Source organism: Pieris brassicae, chromosome 3, assembly GCF_905147105.1.
Source record: "Pieris brassicae chromosome 3, ilPieBrab1.1, whole genome shotgun sequence".
Lineage (NCBI taxonomy): Eukaryota > Metazoa > Arthropoda > Insecta > Lepidoptera > Pieridae > Pieris > Pieris brassicae.
The window spans coordinates 21,238,968-21,264,725 of record NC_059667.1 but is presented as its reverse complement, the minus strand read 5'-3'; the positions used below and the strand labels follow the sequence as shown (position 1 = coordinate 21,264,725).

The 25,758-nt window shown below is 34.5% G+C and overlaps 1 protein-coding gene across 1 annotated transcript in view; it reads right to left on the bottom strand.

The window, feature by feature from the left end:
* Positions 1-3,924: 3,924 nt before the first annotated feature.
* Positions 3,925-25,758, bottom strand: part of LOC123706944 (phosphoinositide 3-kinase regulatory subunit 4) — a 33,721-nt gene continuing 11,887 nt past the window's right edge. Inside the window, exons 10-29 of the mRNA XM_045656599.1 lie at positions 25,166-25,275; positions 24,837-24,945; positions 22,550-22,698; positions 21,810-21,953; positions 21,151-21,267; positions 20,317-20,451; positions 19,074-19,152; positions 18,640-18,716; positions 17,852-17,982; positions 16,495-16,586; positions 15,190-15,318; positions 14,582-14,657; positions 13,675-13,770; positions 11,949-12,071; positions 11,026-11,136; positions 9,627-9,790; positions 8,622-8,780; positions 7,422-7,582; positions 6,385-6,554; positions 3,925-4,172 (exon numbers count right to left, since the gene is read on the bottom strand). Coding sequence (XP_045512555.1) covers positions 3,962-4,172; positions 6,385-6,554; positions 7,422-7,582; positions 8,622-8,780; positions 9,627-9,790; positions 11,026-11,136; positions 11,949-12,071; positions 13,675-13,770; positions 14,582-14,657; positions 15,190-15,318; positions 16,495-16,586; positions 17,852-17,982; positions 18,640-18,716; positions 19,074-19,152; positions 20,317-20,451; positions 21,151-21,267; positions 21,810-21,953; positions 22,550-22,698; positions 24,837-24,945; positions 25,166-25,275 — 2,543 coding nt within the window. The 3' untranslated portion in view covers positions 3,925-3,961. The remainder of the gene's footprint in view (positions 4,173-6,384; positions 6,555-7,421; positions 7,583-8,621; positions 8,781-9,626; positions 9,791-11,025; positions 11,137-11,948; positions 12,072-13,674; positions 13,771-14,581; positions 14,658-15,189; positions 15,319-16,494; positions 16,587-17,851; positions 17,983-18,639; positions 18,717-19,073; positions 19,153-20,316; positions 20,452-21,150; positions 21,268-21,809; positions 21,954-22,549; positions 22,699-24,836; positions 24,946-25,165; positions 25,276-25,758) is intronic.

Genomic DNA, 25,758 nt, shown 5'->3' with positions numbered 1-25,758 from the left:
GCATCTATAAATATTAGACGACCAAGTGACAGTAATTAATTTCTAAGAAGATATGAAATATTTCACAGCTACGAACAGTTTTATTAGTAAACAATTGTCGTTTTTAGTATTTTTAATTACTTATTATTAAGGTGTCCCGTGTAAACCTTCCCTAAACTTCCAGAAATATATATATTCTTGATTTTAGCGAAACAGACAGCAATTATTTTTTTATATAAGGATTTATTCCTTATTTACTATAGTCTAAAACAACCTTACAAACAACAGAGTACATTTAATATTGAAACTGGCTGAAAACGAGACGCAAAAGTTAAAAAGTAAAAAAGTACAGCTAGCAACAGACCGGACATTTAAAAAACGAGAATGGTTGGAAAATGCGAATTCTAAATATAAACGGATACATTCCAAGCAGAACAAGAACTGTAGTCATAAAAAGCGCACTAAAGTTACGATTCATTTTACAACACACGACTTGTGGATATTAGAAGACGGATTTTTTTTTTAGTAACATACATGACTAATTGCACATTGTAAAAGAATTTAGTAATGAATTACTTTCACGGTCAAATCAATTATTGTTTTAGTCTTTTAATATATACATAATATTCATTGGAAAGATAAATTCAAGCTTCGTTAAAAAATGTTGACAGCATAAAATAGAATAATAATAATAATTAAATGCACATAATTTCAATCATCCAAACATGCATGCATAATGTACTTATTTGTATAAAATACCAGCTATGTGTTATAATCAAATACCATGTTACGATTGCCTATACATCTAGATTTATATTAATAAAAGGTTCTACAGTTACTAAAATTACTTTCTACGACAAATACACTGCTAAATACTAAAGACATTCTTATTATTATGAACGAAAGCAAAAGATCGTGTCGTGTTCGTATCGTACCCAATAAAGTAACTTCAAAGCGCGGAACCTTTGATAGCGTCGAGCCGCGATCGAGAAACTGAGATAGGCATGCATCGAGTAAAGCCAGATTAGTCAAAGCCAATTTAAAATTCAAAAAACGTAAGCGATAACGCGAATAAAACAAAGATGCCGCTTAAAATGAGGATATTTATAGGCGACTCGCATCGCAATTTGGTAGTTTTTAAAAACAGAATTCATTTCAACAGATAAGAAACGAAAGAATGTCTGTGGTTGAAGTCTGATGGGAATTATAATCTTAATTTAAACCATTTTTTTACATAAAACTATTGTTCATTCTTGACTCTTGCTGCAAACGGTACGTGGGTCCTACCTATTTAGTTTAACTAATCAATATGTAAATAAACAAGACTTATGTTTTCTGTAATAATTGTCCTTGGAACTACAAAAAAAATGTATAGTCCGAAATACTGAGTTTTTGATTTCAGTTCTCTATCGCTGCCGGGGCAAAACCTTATAATTTTCGTAAATTCCAAGATTGTTTTGATTCCCAGCAAAACAATAAATACTTCCGGAGAGCGCAGATGGATAAAAAGGACTCAAAAAGATGTTAACCACATTTCTTCGACAATCACACTGCAACAATACGAGATGAATATCAGTTTTTGCGTTGAATTGTACCTAATGTTCAATCAAATAATGTATATAGTTACAATAAAATGAAAAGACTTGGTTCCCTTTGTTACAATTACTACCATGTTATTAATTGATATATTTAAAGATGTGGAAACCATCGACTAAATACAATCAACACGAATGACGTCATCTAGTTGTTCAGTGTGCATATACGCGATGAATATTTGCCATGAATTTAGATGTAACCTTTGGCTACATACATATCCTGGTAACTGAATTTTTACGGAAATTATTACGGCATAGTTGACATTAACGAGTATGTTGTTTTAAGTAGTAAGAAAGTCACGCCTGTCCACGTACTACAATAGTACAAAAATTTGTGCGTTTGCCTGAGAAGGGTCATACGCAAGGCATAATATTCACAGCTGAGTTAATAACTGAGGGAAAACATACTAAGACTACTACTAGCTACTCGACTTTGTTGTAAAGTTCTTCTTCTCTACAAAGTGATGTTTATCAAAGTTGTATAATGGATAAACCATTATTTATTTTAAATAAATTATCATTCATCTATTGCTTAGCATCCAATAATTTAATTTGTACTTGAATGTCAAAAAAACTGGTCTACGGATATTTAGTTTGTTATCTATAGAAATTTGAAATACTGTAAGCACAGCTGTCACTGTCACGTCATTTATGACGTGTTTTTTGCGTTTCTCATTTGTAAGACAAACTGACAAAATATTTATCTTACATTTTGTAAGAATACATACTAATTAGTTAGAATTTGATTATTAATATAAATTAATAATTATTTACATATTTCTTGTCTTTGATGTCGTTATAAAATAATTTTGTTATAAATATATATAAATCAAAACTGATTCAGTAAATGATAAAACTTGCATCATCCAAATTACAACCGACCTTAGTGACTTGTGTATTATTGTGAAACTCTATAACAAAGTCGAGTAGTTTAGAGGTAATTCACCAATTAAACTTTGATGATATTACAAGAGATTAACAATATGCCGCCCGTAAAGCGTGTAAAACGCGTTAGCAGTGCTGAAGACGATGATGAGGATTATAGAAAACGACGAGACAGAAATAATGAGGTAATTAGCAATAATTCTTTTGTAATTCGAAAATAAATACACTTTTATTAAGAAATAAATTAAACATTTTGATGAATTGAAGTATGTATGTTTTACTGTAAAACATTTTTTTTAATTTCAATTACAGGCAGTGAAGAAGAGTCGCTTCAAGTCAAAGCAGAGAACACAAGAAACATTCACAAGAGTTAACAAACTTAAAGCAGAAAACCAAATGCTTGAAGAAAAGGTTAAAACATTAACAAAGGATCTGGAATTTTTAAAGACACTTTTTATGGAGTATGCATCTAAGTCGGATTCAAAATTTGAAGGAATTGATTTAGAAAAACTATTATCTGAAACACCAGAAGAAAAAGTAGGGAATAGCAGTAAATCTTAAAATTGTAATGCCAGAAGTTTTTGAATGATTTGAACTATTAATGATATTATTTTGTGCTGTGAAGAAGCAAAAAACATTCTAAGCCTAATGACAGTGAGTGTCAAGAGCAAAGCTGATGTACAATTGAATACAAAAACAGATATTTTATTGAAGTTATCTGATTAAGAATATTTTATAAATGTAAATAATTTAAAAAAACAGGTTCAATGTAAAAATATAATTTAAGAATACCTTTAAAAAACTTCTTTCATTTGAATATTTTTACATATTTAACGTTTTATCAAGGAGATAGGAATGTATATCGAAACATTTAATGACAGTGCATTCCTTTCAATTGTTATGGGTATCTTTCAAAGCACCAAGTGGCTACATTTTTTTATCTTCAAGCACTCTAGTCTTTTTACGCTCCGAAACAGAATTGCAAGAATATGAAATCTACTAATAAATTTTTTATCTTGTCATTTTTCCTTTGTGTAGCTTGTTTTTTGTGTATGGCCTTGTTGGTGAGGCTTTAAATAAATAAAGATAAATAATATTACAAATCTTATCTAATAATAATGTAACAATTTCAATGGACAACCACAACTATGGCTGTTACCTAATAATAAAATTAACAAAGTAATATTGAGTAGACTCCATAAACAACTTTAGAATTAATATTGAGCAACTGCTGCATTAACATTATATCTCCTAAGAATGTTAATGAATGATCATTTAGAAACATCGGGAATGTATCTAGTATAATATGCAATTAGTAGTTTTTAAGTTACTTTAAAAATAAATTAAATTGTTTCTTATCCTAAATACAAATAATTTTTGAAATAAATTAAGCAAAAAACTTAACCCGCTTACTCTGTAGGAAAATAAAAAAGGATTAATGGTACAGTATTATTAAATGAAAGAAAACAGATAACAACTTTATTATACAAAATATACATATACTATTTCCAGACGTTTATGACACCATCAGCAGAGGAACTAACTAAATAACACTTGTTTGCTTCGACTAGGGTTATATCTGTGATTGGAGCGGTGTGATAGAAGGTCCTAGATTCCACAGTTCTGTACACATTGTCCTCTATTAGCGATGGAGGGGACGGATTGGATTTACAACATTCTTGAATTACTGTTGTACCGTCGATGATTCTGCTTCTGTAACAAAGTGAATAATGAAACCATATGAGTCAAGTCAACCTTATGTTTGACACAGTGATGCCAACTCCAAGAGAATGTTTAACTGAGAACCAACTTCAAAAATCCATAAATTTTTTGTTGTACATTCGTTTGTGAGGTAAAAATACATTCAAGTAATACAAAATACCTGTTATTGCTATGGGAGCGTTTAAGTATTACGTTCAACGTTACGATGCGGGGCGGGGATTGAATTACGCGTTATTGTTAATATTATTTTCCACTTTCCAGTACTTTACACCACATAATGGTAAGTTTTAGGTATAAAGAGTCACTGGGGTTGGACACGAAACGTTACGGCGCGTTTCATAGGGGGGGGGGGGGGGGGGTCAAGAATCTCCAAAAATTGCGTCCCTATCTTGGAGGATAGTATTTTAATATTTAATTGATAATTGTTTGATGCTTAATATATTTTTTTTAGAAACGTGTTTTTTTTTAAATCTTGAACAAAGTACTCATTAAATTTGGGGGGAAATTGGCATCACTGTATGACAGCACGGAACTTGTTATCATTCAGATCAAATTTCATACTGACAACAAATTGATTTACGCTAAACAAAACTGCTACTTCAAAATCGAAGTAGAACAAAGTAGACATACTCTTTTTATTTACGAAGTCTTCCAACTCTTTTTATAGGAACAAAATCGAATTGCACCGGTTTATCTGAAGTGCTTCGACTCTTTTTCGTTGCATTACAATATAAAATTGAACATAATTAAAAGAATGCGAATAAACTTAAGCGGTATTATCGGTTTCAAGCGAACTGTTCCATTATTGTGCAAATAAAAAATACTTTAAACATTGTATCTCTGTAGTATGGGTATGTAGAGCAAGCAACGAAACGCGTGTTCACTAAAGTCCACATTCTAATTAGTATCTCAAGTCAATCTTTTCTCGAGCGTTGTCAAATCGTTATTTCACGTTTTCTAGTTCAAAAGTTCTAGGCTTATTTCCAACTGCCTACAGAACTAATATGCTACAAAAAATAGCGATACAATAGCGCTACAACCTCTTTAGATCTGGGCCTCAGATTTTTGTATCCGTTTCATGTTCATTTGTTAATCTAATAGGCAATGAGGTGATCAGCCTTCTGTGCCTGACGCACGCCGTCGACTTTTTGGGTCTAAGGCAAGCCCAGTTTCCTCACGATGTTTTCCTTCACCTTTCGAGCAAATGTTAAATGCGCACATAGAAAGAAAATCCATTGGTGCACAGCGGGGGATCGAACTTAAGACCCCAGAGATGAGAGTCGCACGCTGAAGCCACTAGACCGACTCCGCTCTAATATGCTAATTCGCCCTAATAAATAATTCTTCTTAGTTAAGAAGGGGTCAAGCTATGTATGAAATTTTATATACCGGGAACAAAATTGTAAAGCAATATTACGACTGTTTTAATGTTTTCTCAATTTTGACTTCCTTGTGTGATAACTGTATTTTTGCAAAGCATTTTATTATAAAACGATACGAAGATGTCTTTGATCTACGGAAATCATTTTGTGAACCCCTAAACCTAATTATAACACCTGTATACTTAGTTTATTTTCCTAAAATAGATATCAACAACCATAAATCTAGTTTTAGTTCAAATTGTAATTCTACCATAGAATCATGTAATGACACAGTTTAAAAATAAATAAATAGTGGTAATACATTTGTACGTTCTAGACATTGGACAAAATAACTGTCGTAATATGCGGTAATTAAATAAATTACTGTAATGTACATTTAGTAATCTTTATTTACACTAAATACATAAAAATGTTTCAACCGTCAAATAGGAAAAAAATTGCTTAGATTGTGTATTTATATATGTAATGTACTTAGTATCCTACTAATAATAGCATTTTTCTTTTATTTTTCGTGAAAAAATATATTTGGCTTTTACGACTTTGTACCCGGGGCAAGCGATATATACAATGACGCCATGTTGTATAAATAAGGATGTTATTTAGTAATATGGAATGTTAACTGAGATTGTTGCTCACTATTAAGCAACACTGGATCAGCATAAATATCATCAATCAGCAAATTGTTATAACAAATCCCATCACAGTCCATCTCAGCTTCAGTGTGCCGTATAACATAACTATCGACGTTGGCTGACCTTGAACCGCTGAAAGAACTAACAGTTAAAGCAAAAAAAATGCAGATTATTATAGCGAACACTAACCTGTACGCTATCGATTGAGTCGTGTCATGCGGTGCTTGCACAAGTACATGGGAATCATCTGGATGTTTCAAGTCCCACATGCGAAGTCGTAAATCAGATCCGCCCGTTACTAAGTACCTGTCTCCACCCGCGCGACACCCGCTATATACCGCGCTTATGTATTGGCTAGCCTGTAATTATTTATAGAAAAACATTGTGAGGTCTATAATCCAAGAACGCCGAACACAGATGTATGATAAATGCATCTGTTAAAATTATATTAACAATAAATATAATTATTGGGGCAAACGGGCATGAGGCTCACCTGATGTTAAGTGATACCGCCGCCCACGGACACTCTCAATGCCAAAGCGCTCGCGAGTGCGTTGCCGGCATTTTAAGAATTGGTACACTCTTCTCTTGAAGGACCCTAAGTCGAATTGGTTCGGAAATACTTCAGTGGGCAGCTGGTTCCACATAGCGGTGGTGCGCGGCAAAAACTGCCTTGAAGAACGTTCAGTCGTGGAACGTCGGACGTCGAGATGATGCAGGTGGAATTTTGTATTCTGCCTCGACGTCCGACGATGAAACTCAGCAACAGCTATTAATCCGAACAACTCCTCTGAACACTTCATGCTAAATGCGGTAGATGATGCAGAGTGACCCCACATCTCCACGCAACGCCAAAGGATCGAGCCGCTCGGAGAGGGATTGGTCATCGACGATTCGAACCGCTCTTCGTTGGATACGGTCAAGTGGAAGGAGCTGGTAATGGGGAGCTCCCGCCCAGAGGTGAGAACAGTATTCCATGTGGGGCCGTATTTGCGCTTTATAGAATTGCAAGCCCGGAGTGAAGTACCGTCTCGCCTTGCTGAGCACACTAAGCTTTTTGGAGGCTAATTTAGCCTTTTTTTTAAACACTCTATAGCCTAAATACTCCTAATATTACAAAGCCTATGTACGTACGTAAAGAATAAGCATAATTTTCTCCAGCTTAATAAAGATTTTTTTTGTCTTTTTTCACGTGTGACTTATCAAAGATTAATAATATAACTCACCGGCGCAGTGTAGTTAAGCGGCGGATGAGGAGCCGTAGAAGGCCACAAGGCGTGCGTACGGTGCGCGCTCTCCACGCACCAAGCGGCCGCGTCCCTCCCCCCCACCGCCCAGATGCGGGACGTATGTGACCCATACCCCACTATACGTCTTATACGCTCCGCTATAATTATTTTTAACACAAGATTAAAACCTTTAGAAATTTTATCTGTTTAATTATTTAATTATAACAAAATAAGCTACCATTACAGATAAATGCGGCAACCATTTACATGTATAACACACACAAAACACTCACACAGAAAAAAAAAACACATTGAAGCTATGTATTATTATTAAAAACTTATAATTATTTACATAATTAAAAAAAAAAAATCCGACGTTTCGCGTGCTTTTCAGCGTGACTGAAGACAAACAGTAAAACAGATGCTACACCGAAACATGCTGCGCATCCCCCGGCTGCATCACAGAAACAAAAACGAGACACAAACAGTTCCCCGCCAGCCAGCCTACCTACCATATGTAAAGGGAGATTCAGCAATTCCTAAGACCAATCAAAAGTAACACCCCGTTGCAAGATACAGGTATATACAAACTGGATTGCGACTGTGGCCTGTCTTACATAGGGCAAACTAAACGCAATATGTCCAGCAGACTCAAAGAGCACATTGCAGACATAAAACATAGACGACACACAAGATCAGCAGTCTGTGAACACACACTAGATAGGCCTAATCATTACATACGCTTTGACCAACCGAAAGTACTTGCGAAAGAAAAAAGATTCTTCAGAATTATTATTAGATTAAAAATACAAAAACACTGAACATTTCCTACAGTATAGGCACTGACATGTAGTAGACGTTTTGTCAGTTTGATAAAAAGATAATTCGTATGTCAATCTAAGCAGTTCATTAATCAAATTTTATTATTTCCCTGAGGCCTTGGCATTGCCGGATTGTGTTCCTTCCACGTTTATAAGATACACAGAGCTCGTTGTGTTATCTTGTGTTTGTTATAAAGTTTTTTAGTTAATGATGATACATTTTATCACATTTAACTTTCAAATTTCAAATATGTCTCATATTATTAGAGAAAATAGGCGAAATTATTCGAAATAGAATTTATTTATACTGAAGAAACCCAAAAAAGGCCTTTGTGGGACGAGAATACTCTTTCTTTAAAAGAATATATACACTTACAGTTAGGATGCCTAACAGATGTAATGGGCAGTTGGAATCGCAAATCCCACACACAGATTGCGCCACTCGACGTCCCCACTGCGAGGTATCCCGCACTATTCGCGTATAGGCACGTGTACACGCCTTGCTTCAAATCCCCTTGGAGCTTCCAAGCATTCTCTAAAATAAATACCGTTTATTATGCCTCGATGTATTATATCTCAAGTTTGACCATCTAAGGTCCATAGACAATATACAAAGCCAAAACAGATTACATTGTTACAGAAAATTTACGAAACAGTGAACACGTGTCAATTAATAATATGAAAAAAAAACTAAAACTTAATATTTTAAAGAAAAAGTAATTCGTATCCCAAGTGACAATCTCGTCTTGAGCTCCGTCAAATATGTCAAACTTCATACAGAACGGTTTGACAGCTGTTAAAACTAAATTTAATTGTGATTGGCAGTCAAGACTACGTTCATCATTCAATCATGACTTTTGTTACGATAACTATTTTTTTCAGTGCATAGCGCTTTTACTATACAAACTTTGATGTAACCTCATGGCGTTTGACATAACATTGACAGAATTCGTGCAGCAAATATCGTCAAAGAGAATGTTAAAACAAATGCTTTGATCGGATTATATTGGTAATCGATGTCCATAGTTAACACAGGACAACGTCTGTCGGGTCCGCTAAAACCAAAAGTAATTACGACGTAATTATATATCGTTAGAAAAGATTTAATAATAATAATCCAGTGGGGCTACATCCCTCAATCTTGGCCTCAGATAGCAGACGTTTCATTAATCATTTTTCATAGACAAGTAGATGATCAGCCTTCTATCCGTCACGTCGTTGATTTTTGGATTTGAGACATGCCGGTATCATCGCGATGTTTTTCTTGGCCGTACGAGCAATTATTGACAGAAACTTGATTCAGCTGGAGTCACTCAGCCAACAATTCTCTGCGGTCTAAAGATTAAAAACATTTTTCCCACGATTTAAAAGTAAAACTCACCAGGTGATCGGAGATCCCAGCCTACGATGTGCGCATTGAGCGTAGCGTAAGAGATGACGCCCGAGTGTAAACCACCTGCGCTTGCGCACGCCACTGCGCCACCAGCGCTACTATCCAACTGACGGCATTGAGATAGTGTTAGGCGCGATGAACCTGTGTCCAACCTATGAAACAGAATTTAACTTCTCAAGTAAGAAACCTAAAAGTTTAGGCCGTCTTCTCTATTGAAATTGGGGTGTTTTTTTGTTTCAACGGCTTCGCGTACCAATCTTGGGAAGAATATTTTTTAGTAGTACTTTCGATTGGTCAAAGCGTATGTAATGATTAGGCCTATCTAGTGTGTGTTCACAGACTGCTGATTTTGTGTGTCGTCTATGTGTTATGTCTGCAATGTGCTCTTTGAGTCTGCTGGACATATTGCGTTTAGTTTGCCCTATGTAAGACAGGCCACAGTCGCAATAAAGTTTGTATATACCTGCATCTTGCAATGGGGTGTTACTTTTGATTGGTCTTATGAATTGCTGAATCTTCTTGTGCTGCTAGAAAATTGTAGTTATATTGTTATATGTGTAATTATATTATAGTGTAGGGTAGTTTTTGATTTAACTTTGATTAAATATAATAATAATAAAACCGTTTTATTTCCTTGTCCAAAATTTCCATTTCAAAGTTTGTTAGTATTTAGATATGGCGTATGGGACCTAGCTAGCTGTGGAATCGACTCTCAGCGGGGGTCTTCCCTGGAACGAACATCTCCGAACACCCACTACAAAGGGTGTCCATGGGCTGAGATGACTGCCGTTTTCTAGCGTCCCGTAAACTACTTTACCCGCCTACCCAGTAAAAAAAAAATTGTATACCGTTGTACAGATGGTCAAAAACGGTAATTGGACTGGCAAAGAAACAAGAGCAGACAAAAAGAACGATGGGCCAATGAGATCGAAAGGAATTAGTTGAAGTAGGCCTTCTTCTGGACGGGAGCATCTTAGATTATTTATTGTTATATATAAATTAGATGTAGATGAATTACGGCTTTTTATTATCCCCTCTTAGGTGAAAGCCTCTTCCAACAGTTTCCAGATGTTAGAGACATCTTTGCCAAAAATCTGTTAGTATTTTCCTACTAGTCATCAGCACACGCTTCTTTTTCTGGATGTCTATTGTATCGAACCTACGACCTCAGGAATGAAACTCGCACGCTGAAGCCTCTAGGCTAATAATACTTTATTTTAATGTATAAAATGAGGGTAGTCTATATTTTTGCAAACTTAATAATATAAAAAAAATTACTGCAGAAGAATTTACCAAATTTATTGAGTCTTGGCATTTCTTATATTTAGGAAAATATTTTAAGTGACGGTAATTCGTTTCCGAGCTTACTCTTACTAGACAAACTTACCTAAGCACAAAAACTGAGCCCTCCTGTGTGGCAGCCACTAATGAATGTCCGCCTTCACACGCAGCTAGAGACATCACCGGCCCAGCACTGCGATTAAATGTTGCTTTTGACCTAAAAAAATATGCATAATTCTAATATTATTTGCCATCGCAGTATGGACCCTGGCAATCTTTCGTCTCTGTCTCTCCGTCCCTAAATGGGTATCAGCCAAACAAGGATGACGAATGTCGACTTTGACACACGAACCGGAAATGGTAATGGCGCAAGCGTATCCCTTGCGCTGGGGAACAAAGTGGTAAAGCACTTAGACGACTGTTTTAATCTTCTCATTTTTGACTTTCTTAAACTGTATTTCTTACAGAATTGTACAAAACATTTTATTATGGAAATTATTAGCAATAAAGATATTTAAAGAAAACACTTTTTTACCGGATTCAAGCTATGTACTGTTATAATATTATAATTATTCTACATAATTTTAAATTTCTCCAGGCGTTTCGCGTGCTTTGCAGAGTGCATGGTCACGGTAACTGAAGACAAAAGGCGTTGAATGTCAAAATAATCACAGCTGTAGAGAAAGTTGTATTATCTGTATTCTGAATCTGGAGTTGATATAGACTAAAAGATGACGGGTTTTGCAGAAATGACTCACGGTGTCCTCTATGTCTGACTGTAAAGCACGCGAAAAGTCGGGAAAAAAATTATGTAAAATAATTACAAGTTTATAATACATAGCTTCAATCCGGTAACAAAGTGTTTTCTTTAAATGAGTAAAGGTTATGTATAAAAGACAACACTATCATAAAGATAGTTTTATTTTAGATAGTAATTCTACCAAATAATCATAAAAATGAATGCGACAGTTTCATGAAATAGGTTTACGCTGTGCTGAAAAGAGACAAGTGATCAATATAAGTCCTCACTTATTAACGTAGGCGTGTCCCTGCAAACGAGCCGCGTCCCAAACTTTGACAGTTCCGTCGTCGGAACACGATCCGAATAGAGCCGGATAAGCGGGCAAACGAACCATTTGGTTCACTCTGGCTCTGAAAAGTGAATAAAGTGTCGTAAGGAAGGGTTTATCCTTTGGGTCGTGGTTTCAAATCCTCTCTGTGCTAAGTGTGCAATCAGAACTTTCTCTGAATAAATACTATGTCAATGACGTATGAGGCACAGGTGGCTGAACCCTTACTTACTTTACTTGACACAAATAAATTCGATACAAATTTAGCGTTTACCCACCGTCGCGTTATGACGGTGTAAACACCATGTAACGATTTAACTACGAAGTCCCAAAGGGTCGAAATAAATTGGCTTTGGTTGGGTTGATCTGTCTTCCGTACAATGATACACTGTACATAGCATTACACACACTCTCAATAACGACAACACTTGCGTAACAAAGTACTTTTTAAGTTGTTAAAATTAGTTAAAACTGCGCATTTAAAGTACGTTCTTTTGTCGCTTTATTGTCCTAGCCCGCAATAAACTCGACTATCGGCATCTTGCATACGAACTTTCTAAGAAATTCGTTCTTTAGTTTACAAATTGAGATTGCTTGCATGCCATGTCATGGATGGATCATGGCGTCATTATCGTTTTTCTTCTCTCCCTTCCCGTCCCTTCAGTGTCGTTATATAGAGTTCATATCGTGAAAATACCCACCTATTTAAATAAATAAAACAATTCTTCAAAAATTACATCCTTAAAGCATATTGTTTACTTTTCAAGTACAAATGAACAATTTTCGAAGTAATAATATTGTTACGAAGACGGGTCGACTGCAATGTTTCTAGATTTTTCCACTAGTTAGAGAAATTTCCAGCAGGCTGTAATATGATTTCTGACCGTTTCAGGAGAGGGTCAATCACATATTAGAAAATTGTAATTTCCATAATGTTACCCTAGTTTTCAGGAAGCTGAAACCTTTTTTCAGTCGGTTTCAGAACATGTGTAGTAGAGTAGTGCAGTTTTCAGGAGACCCGTTTTCAGGCGTTTTCAGGAGACCCGTTTTCAGGCGTTTTCAGGCCTAGGTATACCCCTTTGATAAAGGAATATTCTAGACCAAACTTTCTAGGTGTGAGATAAGGACGAAATGATACGAGAGAGAGAGAGAGAAAATCAGAACTTTCTCGAAACTTCTAGACTGAGCACTCTAGAACGCCGTACGACAAGGACGAGTGCGGACGTTCTAGAATTGTGCAATCGCTACTCAGTAGCAAGCCCGCCTAGAAAGTTCTCGAATATTGTTTAGAATTATTCCCAGGGATATATAAGCGAGCCGAAACGCGACTTTAGTTTTGAATGCGATAACAAGAGCGAAACACCGAAACGATAAAGTGCGAAAGTATTGTGTGAAGTGTGCATAAGTGAAGTAATTAGTGACTGTGTTTTTGTGTGTAATTAGTGCATCTCTGCAATTAATTTGTGCCCATAAATTCCTCATTGATTTACCAAGAAATAAACCTTTGAAGAAATCTACGGCATTTTCTATCCGATCCCCTAGCTCGTAACAATATTAAAATATGTGTAACTTCTATAGGCCAAATGAGGGTATTTCATTTTATAATTATAAAATCTTAAAAATCAATCCCTAGATCTACATGTTCATTCTACATGTTGTCTCAAATAAATGTTTTTATTACTTACTTATGTTCGTGTAAATATGCCAATAGCTGGTTTCCTGGTCGCCATGTTACTGGTGCCACCAGCTCCTCGCTGCTCTCTACATTATCGTCTTGGCTCCTAAAATATTAATTAAAATTTAAGAAGCTGAAGGTTGACAAGGCTATAATCGGCGCAAAAATTTATTATTATTTGTGCGCGGCTTCGGCAAGATAAGCAAACTCGCTCGACGAGTGTTGCATGTGGTTGTATCCTTGATAATTTTTTTTAATTAAGATACAAGAGCTATAAACATACAGTTTAGAACATAATTTTGGTTTCTAAATTGGTAAATTTTATTAGTCTGTGTTAAAAAATTGTATGTAAATAGTGCTTTTATTAATTTATTTTATAGTGTTTGTAAGTTTGAAATAATTTTTTTGCATGCTGTACCCCATATTTCAATTAAATATATGAAATGCGGCTTGACTAAACAATTATAAATTAAATGACGTACGGATTGCGGAATACATTTTGATATTGACCAAAATCTGCCTATAAGGGATTTTAGTTTGGCAATTATGTGTGAAACATGAATGTTCCACTTTAAATGTGTATCTATTCTAAGACCCAGATATTTCTCCCATTTTTTATTAGTGATTTCAACGTCTAGAACTTTTAGAATATTACAATACAATAACCAAAATGGATTAAAAAAGTTTTTGCGGTAGGTAGGCCTGTAGGTGTACCCGCAAAACAGGAAAAATATTATTTAAAAAAAAAACCTAAGCAACATAAGTTACAAGACACAGATTTGGTAGCTTAGACGGGCATATAGCTCCAGGAAAGAATCCCATAATTTTTTTGTTATTCCTGCCATCCATTAGCTATCATCTAAATTACGTACGTATAAACAAAATTAATAACGACAAATACGAATAACTTTAAATACCTTAAAGTCTTTTGAAACTTTTGTTGAGTTCGTGTGATTAAATTTCTTAATTCCATACGACATGGCGCCATACTATCTGTAAAGACAATATATTATTAACATTACAATGTTTTAAAACATTTTTATTTCATATGCAAAATTGCAAATTAATAAGGCATCAGACATCAAGGCAAAATACTATCCGTATCGCCGTTCCACAACTGAGCGTTTCATAAGATAATTTCTGCCACACACCACCACTATGTGGAACCAGCTGCCCACTGAAGTATTTCCGAAAGAATTCGACTTAGGGTCCTTCAATAAAAGAGCGTACCAATTCTTAAAAAGCCGGCACGCACTTGCGAACCTTCTGGCAAAGTGAGTTTTTTTTATAGAACAGGGGGCAAACGGGCAGGAGGCTCATCTGATGTTAAGTGATACCGCCGCCCATGGACAATCTTAATGCCAGAGGGCTCGCGAGTGCGTTGGCGGTCTTTTAAGAATTGGTACGCTCTTTTCTTGAGTGTCCATGGACTGGGGTCCAAGTGGGGTATGACTTAATACCAGGTGAGATTCCTGCTCGTTTGTTCTATAGAAAAAAAGACCAAAAAATGAATACAAAAACTTACATTGAACATAGCTAGCACTGTGTCCCATTTGCGAATGTACGGGTGCGGACGCAGCCACGCTCGCCACGCCCATACTGGCCCCGCCCATTTGAGATCCTGTTGCAGCTGATTGGGTCAAAGTATCTGTCGCTGATAAGCAAAAATGTGAAAATTACACAAATGCCAGCAGCATTCAATAGTAGTAGTACTAGTACTAATGATTTTTTTTTTATTTATGTAAACTTAAGTTCGTAATCTCGTACGTACCGTTTATAAGCAGTGACTAAGATGGCGTATTTCAAGATATAGTCTTGAGTCTAGAGCATTATTACCTTTATATAAGGTTTTGATGTATCTTCAATTTGACGTTTGTCAAAAAAGTCAGAATATAAATATTTGAAGGGTACAGCGGAACGTCAATTCTACATTACTTAGAGAAAATTAAATTCTTAGGTTCATATAATAAATAAAATTCATGTTTATAGGTTTATATTTATTGGAATGATTGAAATTGAAGGCAAATTTATTTCGATATAAAATTTATTAAAAAAAAATGAAAAATTATTACCAATTATTAAATGGAAAAAATTATGAATGTCAATTAAAAAGTGATGAATGTCTCCAAAGAAACTGAAGTGGCAAGGCTCTAACTATGCTTGATTAATCATCATCTTCAATTATATTAGTATTAGGTAGGGCAAGAAAAAAATTGTTTGCCTTCTGTGAGCAGATATTTTACAAGTCCACAAGTCATCAAGTCATTTGGCTGCGGATATTGGTAGCAATGAATCATACAATTATTCAGGGTGTGTGAATTCATTGACTTGCAGTCGGGGACCCTTGTATTTGTTATTGGTGATAACATTGGATACCCATGCACCATTATATGAGTCTCGGTGAAAAATCAATTTAGGTTTTTCGAAACACCTCCATCATTTTTTTACTGACATCCAGCATTTTTCGCCAGTAATCGAAAACTTTCATCGTTTTTAGCCTGACCTAAATTTTTAACGGTTGATTATTTGATGACAACTAGCATTAATTTCTTGTATTTCGATGAAATCGAAACTGTTTTCGAAGGACTTCCAAATGTTGCCAATATCAAAAAAAAATTAAAAAATGACATCCATCATTACTTCCCTGTACCCTTCATTTATTAGGTACAGTTTAAAGAGTTAAATCTGTCACAAAATAAAAAAGTACTTAAGTCCACTTATATAAAAGTTTTTGACTGTTAAAAACATTACTATTAATCAAGAAATAACATGAATTAAATAAATAAATAAAATATACATCTTTAAGCTAATAAAAAAAAACAGTTCTTACGTTTGACAGTTCCTGGTTCCTGCGTTCCGAACATATGCTGCCATTCAGTGTTCATATGACTATCGTGGGACAAGGACGTCTTTTGTGTACGTCTAGAAATTAATTTATAATTATTCAACGAAATGATTTATTATTTCCTTACAAACTTAAATATCGTATAACGTTTACTAGACAGAAATTTTGTATATAACAGACGTTTATTAAATTAAATGTGAAATGTTTTTAGTATTAGTTGACCTGCCTGGATCTTGGATTCACAAAGTTGGGCCCTGGTTAAAAGGAAAAAATGGTATGGTAGAATTTGTTCATATTCAGGTTACGCATACCTCTAGTTAGTATGAACGAAAATACGTACATTTTTTTTATGAAGTTTATTATTTCAAGTTGGGCCTTTAAAAAATAATGCTTTTTGGAATTCAAAATTTTTTGGAGTAGATAGTAAAAACAAATATTATGCTATGCTTTCCTTATATGAATTGGAAATAAATTTTGAAAAAAAAAAATTGAGCAAAACCTGAAATAAACATTACAAACATCTCTTCAAATCAAATCAACAAAATATTTAATATTTTTTAAAAACTTCAACCATTTTTGAAGTGAAACTTCGTTACCGGCGTTGGAAAAAACTTTCCGTCACATTTTTCCGTTACGCGCCATTCTTGTCCCTACCACGGTTGATTCGAAGAAATTCGACACCATTATTAAAATAATATATAACAACGATAACAATTATAGTAATCATTTTATTAAAATTCATGAAATCCTGTAATAATCTCAGTAGTAATAAGGTAAAATTAAATAATTGTATTATCTGTATTCATATCTCATAATAAAAGACTTTTGTTAAACTTTATTTTCGTAAAGTTGCACATAGTAGATCATTTTTCGAAAAATAAGGTCATAAAGAAGTTTCACTTCTTACGTACACTAGTACACGTACACGCACACATTTTTTTTATTTTTTTTTATTTTTTACATTTTTTATTGCTAAATAGTATTTCAAAGTATACTAGAAGCCTCATAGATACAATTAGTAATGTAGCTAAATTAATGTACATTCAAGTCCCACTGAGTGTGATATGACGTTATAAACATTCGAATAAAATTCCTTATTTAGATTTCCATCTGATTCTGATGTAATTACTATTATTATACAAGTAATATTATACGACGAAATGTTTCGTTAATCAAGAAGGATTGCCCATACTCTTATGTGGGACTCAACTCTAGCTTCAATTTCTCCGATACCCAAAGAACTAAAACTATTTCGGGTAGTTCCAACGACCGCGACTGCATTCAACCGGAACCTTAGCGGATACCACCAAAATAACCAAAGACAAATATATCCGATATTTACCTGTTCTGTGTACTGGCGTACATTTTGTCGTGTACGTTTTGAGGAGTCGTGTCCGATGTCGTATCCAATTGCACCGACCGGGACAATCCACCCGCAGATAGCATTAATCGGCCTGGAGCTTCAGTTATGTGCTGGAAGAAAGTACATGTATACAGATATGACAAAGAAAAAAGATTTCAAAACTATATAATGCTAGCGGATCCTACAGACTTTGTCCTGTACACACGTCTTACAAACATCTTATAACTTAAATCATTTTTCACTCTACTTGTACACACCAATTTTTTTAGGTGTTTAATTACGAACACATGCAAAGAAAATTTATATATATATATACACCAGCTGTACATCCACTGCAACGCCATATGCAGAGGTGATTTTAATTTGATTTGAATTGAATCCTAACCATCCAGGGCGTCACCCAAACGCATTCATTCATCGTTTAAATCAGTCCAGCCATTTAAGAGGAGTTCAGTGACATACACACAGTACATTAGAATAATATATATAAAGAAGATTACGTGACCAATAGAAGTCAGCTTTTATGAAAAAATCAATTGAATTTGTACATTACTCGAAAAAAAATCTGTGTAAAGAAATGATAACTATCCTCATATGTCTGTATCTGTTTCGTCATCATTTTTCAATCTAATAGGCAAGTTGGTGATCAGCCTTCTGTGCCTGACACACGTCGGCTTTTTTTGTCTAAGCCAAGCCGGTTTCATTCATCACGATGTTTTCCTTCACCGTTCGAGGAAATGTTAAATGCGAATATTAAATAAACTTACTTGAGTCGCTGAACCTTGTATTTTAATTAAATGGGCACTCATCGCTAGAAGCTGGTTCTCCACGTGTTCCGTCATACCTGTATGACAATATATCTCAGTTAAATTGTATCCAACTTTTGATAAACTAGAATTATTCAGTAAGATACTAAAATGTAAAACACACTGAATATTATTTTTAAGACACTAATAATTTACTCAAAAATACATTTTTTTTTTATGCGAATGAATATTTATATTACATTTAACAGGAGGCAAATGGGCAGGAGGCTCATATGATAAGTGAAACGCCGCCCATGGACACTCTGGACAGAAGCCTCGCAAGCGTTGCTGGTCTTTTAAGAATTGGTACGCTCTTTTCTTGAAAGAGTGGTTTGGTTTGAACTCAACTCGAATTTAAATATTTGGGTCAAACAGAAACAGTACTACAGACTCACCATCAGAACTCAATCTTCTAAACAGGTTCTTTAACTGCTGTCCCATTTCCGAGTACTGTGGTATCATTCCTTGTTTCACCTGAAATATTTAAGATAAAAAATGCGCATACAAAAACGAGAGAAAGGATTTATTAACGGCTTTATTGCTAAACCATTTCTTTCTTCTAGTAAGGAAAAAACTACTGAGCTTGTCCCAGAAAAACTATTTAAAACATCTGGAGTCTGTTAATTGAACGATTTCTAAGCGACATATATATGTAGCAGTTAAGTAGTTAGATCAGAGAGTTAATTGAATCTCTAGACAGTTAATTGAATGTCGATATTTCAGTTCAGTTCCGTCAGACAAGTCTAAGGGTCTAAATAAAGCTTATTTTTGGAAATAAAATTTGAAAAAGGTGTTATGTTTCGTTTATTTTAAAACTTATAGACGATGAAAGAGGTATGTATACATATCACCCTCTCCCAAAAAAAAGTAAAAACTTTACTTCTTATACGTTGAAGAAGGTGATATGTACGAACATAACCACTGCGCTTACTATGTTCGAATAAAGCGACCTTATTCTCCGTGATGAAGGTGTTAAGTCCCAAACATAACACCTTCATTCAATCAAGAGGTTAATATGGTGATTACGTTCGTTCGTTGCAGTTTCGCGCGCTTTCTGTAATTCTCGATTTGTGTCTTTTGGATACTGTGTAAAATATTGTTTAAAATACATAATTTACATTTCTGAACTGAAATTAATATGGCAGGATCTGTTTTAAGTTATGGTCACTTAAAATAGTAAACAAAATAGCTCAAAAAAACAATGTATATAATGTAATAATCAAAACCCCAAAACTAATGCAGGTTAGATCTTTTCTAATTCTAAATTTACCCTAGTTTTTAACAATTTTTTATTGGACTTCCAACATTTGATTCAATTGAAACAATTTTTTTGTGACTATCAATTAAAAGCTGAATAAATATATACATTTGGTTGTCATTACTTTAACCTGCGTATTAAAATATTTATATTTTCATTGCAGACTTTTTAAATAATGTACAGAAAGTTAGTAAAGACATATATGGCCTAGCGCAAAAATAAGAGTGGGCCCTATAAGCGGTCATATAATTAAAAACTAGACTTAAAATATATTTCTAATTGTCAAAATTATAGAGGCTGTACATTGTCAAAAAAAAAATATCGACCAAAAATCCGTAGAGTTTGTCTATGATATAGAAAAGTTCCAATACACAACTTACCCGTAACCGAGCGTTTTTTCTCTCCCTAAGTGTCTGGACCAGTCTATCAACGTCTCCATGTCGTAGTACTGCGTCTAAAACCTTCCTTGGTATAGGTTCAGCCAAGCTTTCCAGCAGCAATTCGGCTCTTTCTACCTATAAACAGGAGTATTTACTAGCAAAATTACTAATTCTATTGACAGCTCATTTGATTGATTTTTTCAGCAATGTTTTTTTTATAGAACAGGAGCAACAGGCAAACGGGCAGAAGATCTGATGTTAAGTGCTACCGCCGCCCATGGACACTCAATTCTCAGAGGGCTCGCGAATGCGTTGCCGGCCTTTTAATAACTATAACATAATATTTTATACACATGTAACTTTTTAACCTCGAAATGTATATTTTTTCACGAGCTACAGTCAAGATTATTATAGTGTATCTCTGGAATTTAAAAATAATGATTATCTGTATCTACGGTTTACGGACCATAGTTTAACGTGACCTCATAACAAATTGACCTCATTGATAAAATGATTGCATTCTTTTATGAATAAAATTGAAGCATTTTTATTGAATTATCACTATTTTGTATGTTTACAAAAGTAAATCCTCGGACGTATAGATCAATCAAAGAGATAGATGCGGCGTAAGCGTACAATTAGCGTAACGGGACAATGAGTCACGCTTTCTCGTGCGTGCAGCCGGCGTGTCGTTCATCGATTTATTAGACGTTGCAGTACAAAATTTGAATTTATGACTCCAACTAAACCTAATTTTTTTAAAGCCTCCGCCTTAAAGGTTGACCGGAGACTTAGCAATTAGGTTGGTTTTTGTATGTTTACATCGGAATTTACCTGTATTAATTTATGTTTGAGGTGTGGCCACACCAAAGGCAGTATCTTGCAGTTGACATCGATTGGGTTAAGGAGATTTGCCACACACGATACCAATCCGCATACTTCGTGACGAATCTACGAAAATAAAAATGCGGGTAGTTTCAAAGATTTAGCTGAATACGAAATCTTTATACTGTCATTATGTTATTATTTCGTACCATAACCGTACTAAATTAAAAACAAAAACTTTAAGAAAAATACTTTTTGAACGGATTATAGCTATGTATTATTTTTAAAACTTATAGTTATTTACATAATTCTAAATTTTAAATTTTTTCCGACGTTCAACAAGTGTAAAAGCTATTTTAACAAAAGACAAAAAAACTTTACTTGTATATGTTCTTAAAAATATATTTAAAATGTAACTACCCGCAAACTGCGTAGAAATCATTTGCCTGTAAGATATCTAATAATTATTTTGAAAAATCACTCTCAAGTATCTTGTCTAAAAATTATTAAACATATATGTAAATATACCGATATAGGTATTTCAATATTCTTTTTCTAAAATGATTTTTAATGAATTTATATAGAAATTAGAATCACTATTAAAGTTCAGAGCATTCCAAGGCGATCACTTTAGTAAAACTCGAATCAAAATATTACTTATTGCTTACCCATAAGTTAGGATGTGCCAAATACACCGCACTCTCAGCTAGTAACGAACAAAGTGCCTGTTTCGGTAGTAACCCTAGTTCAGCAAGACTACTGCTTGCACGTATGGCTTTGGCTATAATCCACTCGGACGGGTCTGTTAGCCCCTGAAATATAAAACCAAAATTCCTGGGTCCACCATTAAATTCTTTATTTACAGAGAAAATGTTTTCAGTCAATAAATACTACTTGCGTACACATTTGATAGCTAAAGCATAGAGCAGTCTTTTAACCCTGAGTTCGTCGAAAAACATTTTTTCTTTAGCTACCAGTTTCATGGTCAAGTTGTCTGACTTAGACAGTTATATTTTGTTTTTGAAGTTCTGTTGTTATACAGAACTAGACAGACTTGTCCACAATCCCACGTAATGTGGAGAGCTGCGCGCTATAGGTGACCATGCCTGTCCAGGCCTATTTAGCATGAATGAACCCATATTATTCTGATTAGGGAAGATTGAAGGAGTTCCATTCCTTTGCTGTTTATACAATGTTGAGGATGTCAAGAACTGGTAGTACTCTATCATAATTCCAGACGAGAGTTTTTAAAAAGCACGGAAGAACGTCATTTACTTTTGTCTTATTTATAAAGAACTAGCAGGTATTTAAAAAGAAAGGCATAAACATTAAAATGTAGAAGAGATTCACAAAGAAATACAAAAAAATGGATTGGCATTGCGATGTCGCCATGTGCAAAGCTACGTACCTGTTGTAACAACGGTAATAAAATGGGCGAGGCGTGATGCCCAACATACGCTGCAACACCTACGACTCTTTCAAAGAAGCACCCGCGAAGAGCTGCCTCTTCCTTGTCGTTTAAGAATGTTACCATGTGTGAGAGGATTACGTCGTTTGCTAAAATAATATATGAACCATTATCTTACCATTTCGTGAATATATCGTTATGTATATCCCAAATTTCTCCATTAGATATATGTAGGTAGGTATATAAACAAAAATAAATGAAACAGACAATAAAATGTGTCAGTCCTTTGGCTTATAGAACACAATATTACTTTTACATCATGGTCAGCTCGAAATATTCCGTCTAAATTTCTGGGTTGTCTTATCTTATTTCATAAGCAATATTATATTCTATGTTAGACTTAACACAATATTGTTCATGAAAAAGCACCTTTACACAAGGATTAAGGCGTGATGTATGTATTTCTCAAATTTCTCCGAAACCCAGTCGTATCAAAATGATAATTTAAAATGGGTGATGACGTTGGGGCAGTCGTAGGTTCGATCCCCGTCTGTGCAGCAGTGTACCTTCTATGTACGCAGTTTAACACTCGCTCGTACAGTGGAGGAAACTCAAAACTCAAAATAACTTTATTCATATAGGTAACCAAGTATACTTAACAGAAAAGATGTGAAATTGATTCTAAATTTACATTTATATCAAGCGCGTAGAGCGGGCAAGAAGAACTGGCAAGAAAGTCTACTGTTTTTAATCTCCAAGTTTTGAGTCACACAAATTGTTTGAACTGGACCCAAAAAGTCGCCTATGTGTCAGTCACAGAAGGCTGATCACTTGCCTATTAGAAAAACAAAAGACCATGAAACAGAAATCTGAGGAACACACCTAATTCGTGCACAGAAACATATATATTTTTAAGTCGAAGTAAGAAGTAGACATGGGGAGAAATCGGCTGTGCCAAAAAACAATCTGGAATTGTTTAGGAAAAACACCTTTTGTATGGCTGCGTTCACTAATAGAGAGAGTAGATCAAACATTTTGTTACCTCTAAGAGATATTTGTATCCAGCAGAACCTGATATTTTTGGATATGTTACACCTTAACCCAGAAAAATTTAGAGGAACATATAGTTACCGGCGGAGTGGAGCGGACCCCGAGGCCGTTACCCTACTAACTGAACCGATCAAGTTGTATTCATGTATTTATTTGCATTCCATAACGTTACAAAAGATGTTTATGAGGCTTAAAGCTAGGTACAATATTATGGACCCTGTTAGGGCACAGCAAACTAAGGCATTACAAAAACATATAAAATAACTAATAGCAACAAAATAGCACATAAAAACTTCACACTCCAGGCTAGTACCAATCACATAGAATAATATTTTTTTAATTTAATTTTGAATATTTAGGGATTAATAATCATGAAATTAAGCTATATTTTTAACTTCTAGGTACTCATTAACGCTATAATAACATTTACGTATAAGAAGTTTTTTTAGTTTGTTTGTAAATATATGTATTATTTTTTTCATTTCTTAGTGTCTCAGGTAGTTTATTATAAATTTTGATTGACATGACTAGTGGGCTTGATGCATGTATTTGTAATCGGGAAGATGGTAGGTTTAGGCGTTTTTTGTGTCGAAGTGTATATCTTGTATGTATGTCTTCGCGTGTGGTGTAAAATTCTTTGTGTGTATGGGCAAATTTACAGATTTCCAATATGTATAATGAGGGTAGAGTGATAATGTTTAGTTTTATGAAATGTGGTTTGCAGCTGTCTGTTTGTTCTAATGCCTCTATAAATTGTTGTAAAGCCTCTATAAATTTTACCGCCACCCAAGCCGAAGACAGGGGTGGAGTAATTGTTCGGCGTCACTTTCATGACCTTCCAAAATGAGAGCATGACTTGAGCCCGATGTTACAGTCTTCGTATCAGTATATTAAGTAACAATAATTTACCAAAAGAATTAAAAAATCTTCCGACTAGAGTCTTTAAAAATCGATTTGGTGTACTACTTTTGGAAAAAATGTATTACTAAATAAATGATTATTTGCGTGAGACACTGTAGTTGTTATAAATTTAATAACATTTGATATGATATATACGATACAAATAATATAAGAATTGACCAATTCATATGACTTATATAAAATGTAAAACTCCTTTAAAGATAAATTTGCACGCCATATGGCAGAATATGCGAACTTAATATTGTACCATATTCTTGCAATAAATTATTATTATTATAACGTTGTAGCGCCACTGGTTTATTTGTAGTTGGTTTACCTTTCTGCTTTCCAAAGAAAACACATAACTTTGTAATGCCATTTTCGACCAACGCACGTTTGATGACCGCTTGAGAATCCGTTAGTAAATAGGAGACAGTTGAACGAACCTGAAAAAAAAACATTTTTTTTTTCAAAAAATCTCGATTCCCAAAAAAAAACAGTTTCGTATAGAATAATAAAAAAAATGTGACATAATTGTTGCCATATCAAAATTATAATGTTACTGCGATGAATGAACAGAAAATAACCAACCAAATTTCACGAAAATACAAATTTTCATATAAATTTAAATTAGAACAACTTATTATTGATTAAGTTGAAACTTACCATTTCATGTAAAGCTGATAACTCAGTCTCATAGTTAATATTGGCAGCTTCTTTATCAATCATATTTTGTGTTTGATCCAAAAACCGTACAGCAGTTTCCGCTAGTTTAGCTGAAAATTACGCAATACTTTCATTTTCGGAGTATAAGTAGTAGTGACCGTCTCCCATATAATAAAAAATCAGTTATATGTAAAGTCGGTTTACTGACGATAGTTGAACGTGACAACGTCATAAGAAAATACTGATTGGAATCCGTAATGGTTGATTTTTCAAAAGAAAATTTTATTTTTCTTTGTTTGATACATATTTTGTATGGATATAGAGATGTAGGTAAATGAAAATCACAATTGTATTGATCAAGTTACATTTATTTGTACGCAAATACAATTTGGTAAATTTTTTTTTAGAGAGAGTGAGACAGATATACGAACGAACGCGGAGGCCTATTGTGCCTCTTTGTCGCTCGTACCGCGCTCTCGCTTGCACTTCAAGCCTTAATTGGACCGCCTCAGAGCGAAGTAACGCCGCATGAGTCATGTTTTTTTCGTGCGTGCAACCAGGTCCATCGATTTATAAGACGTTGTCACGTTTTT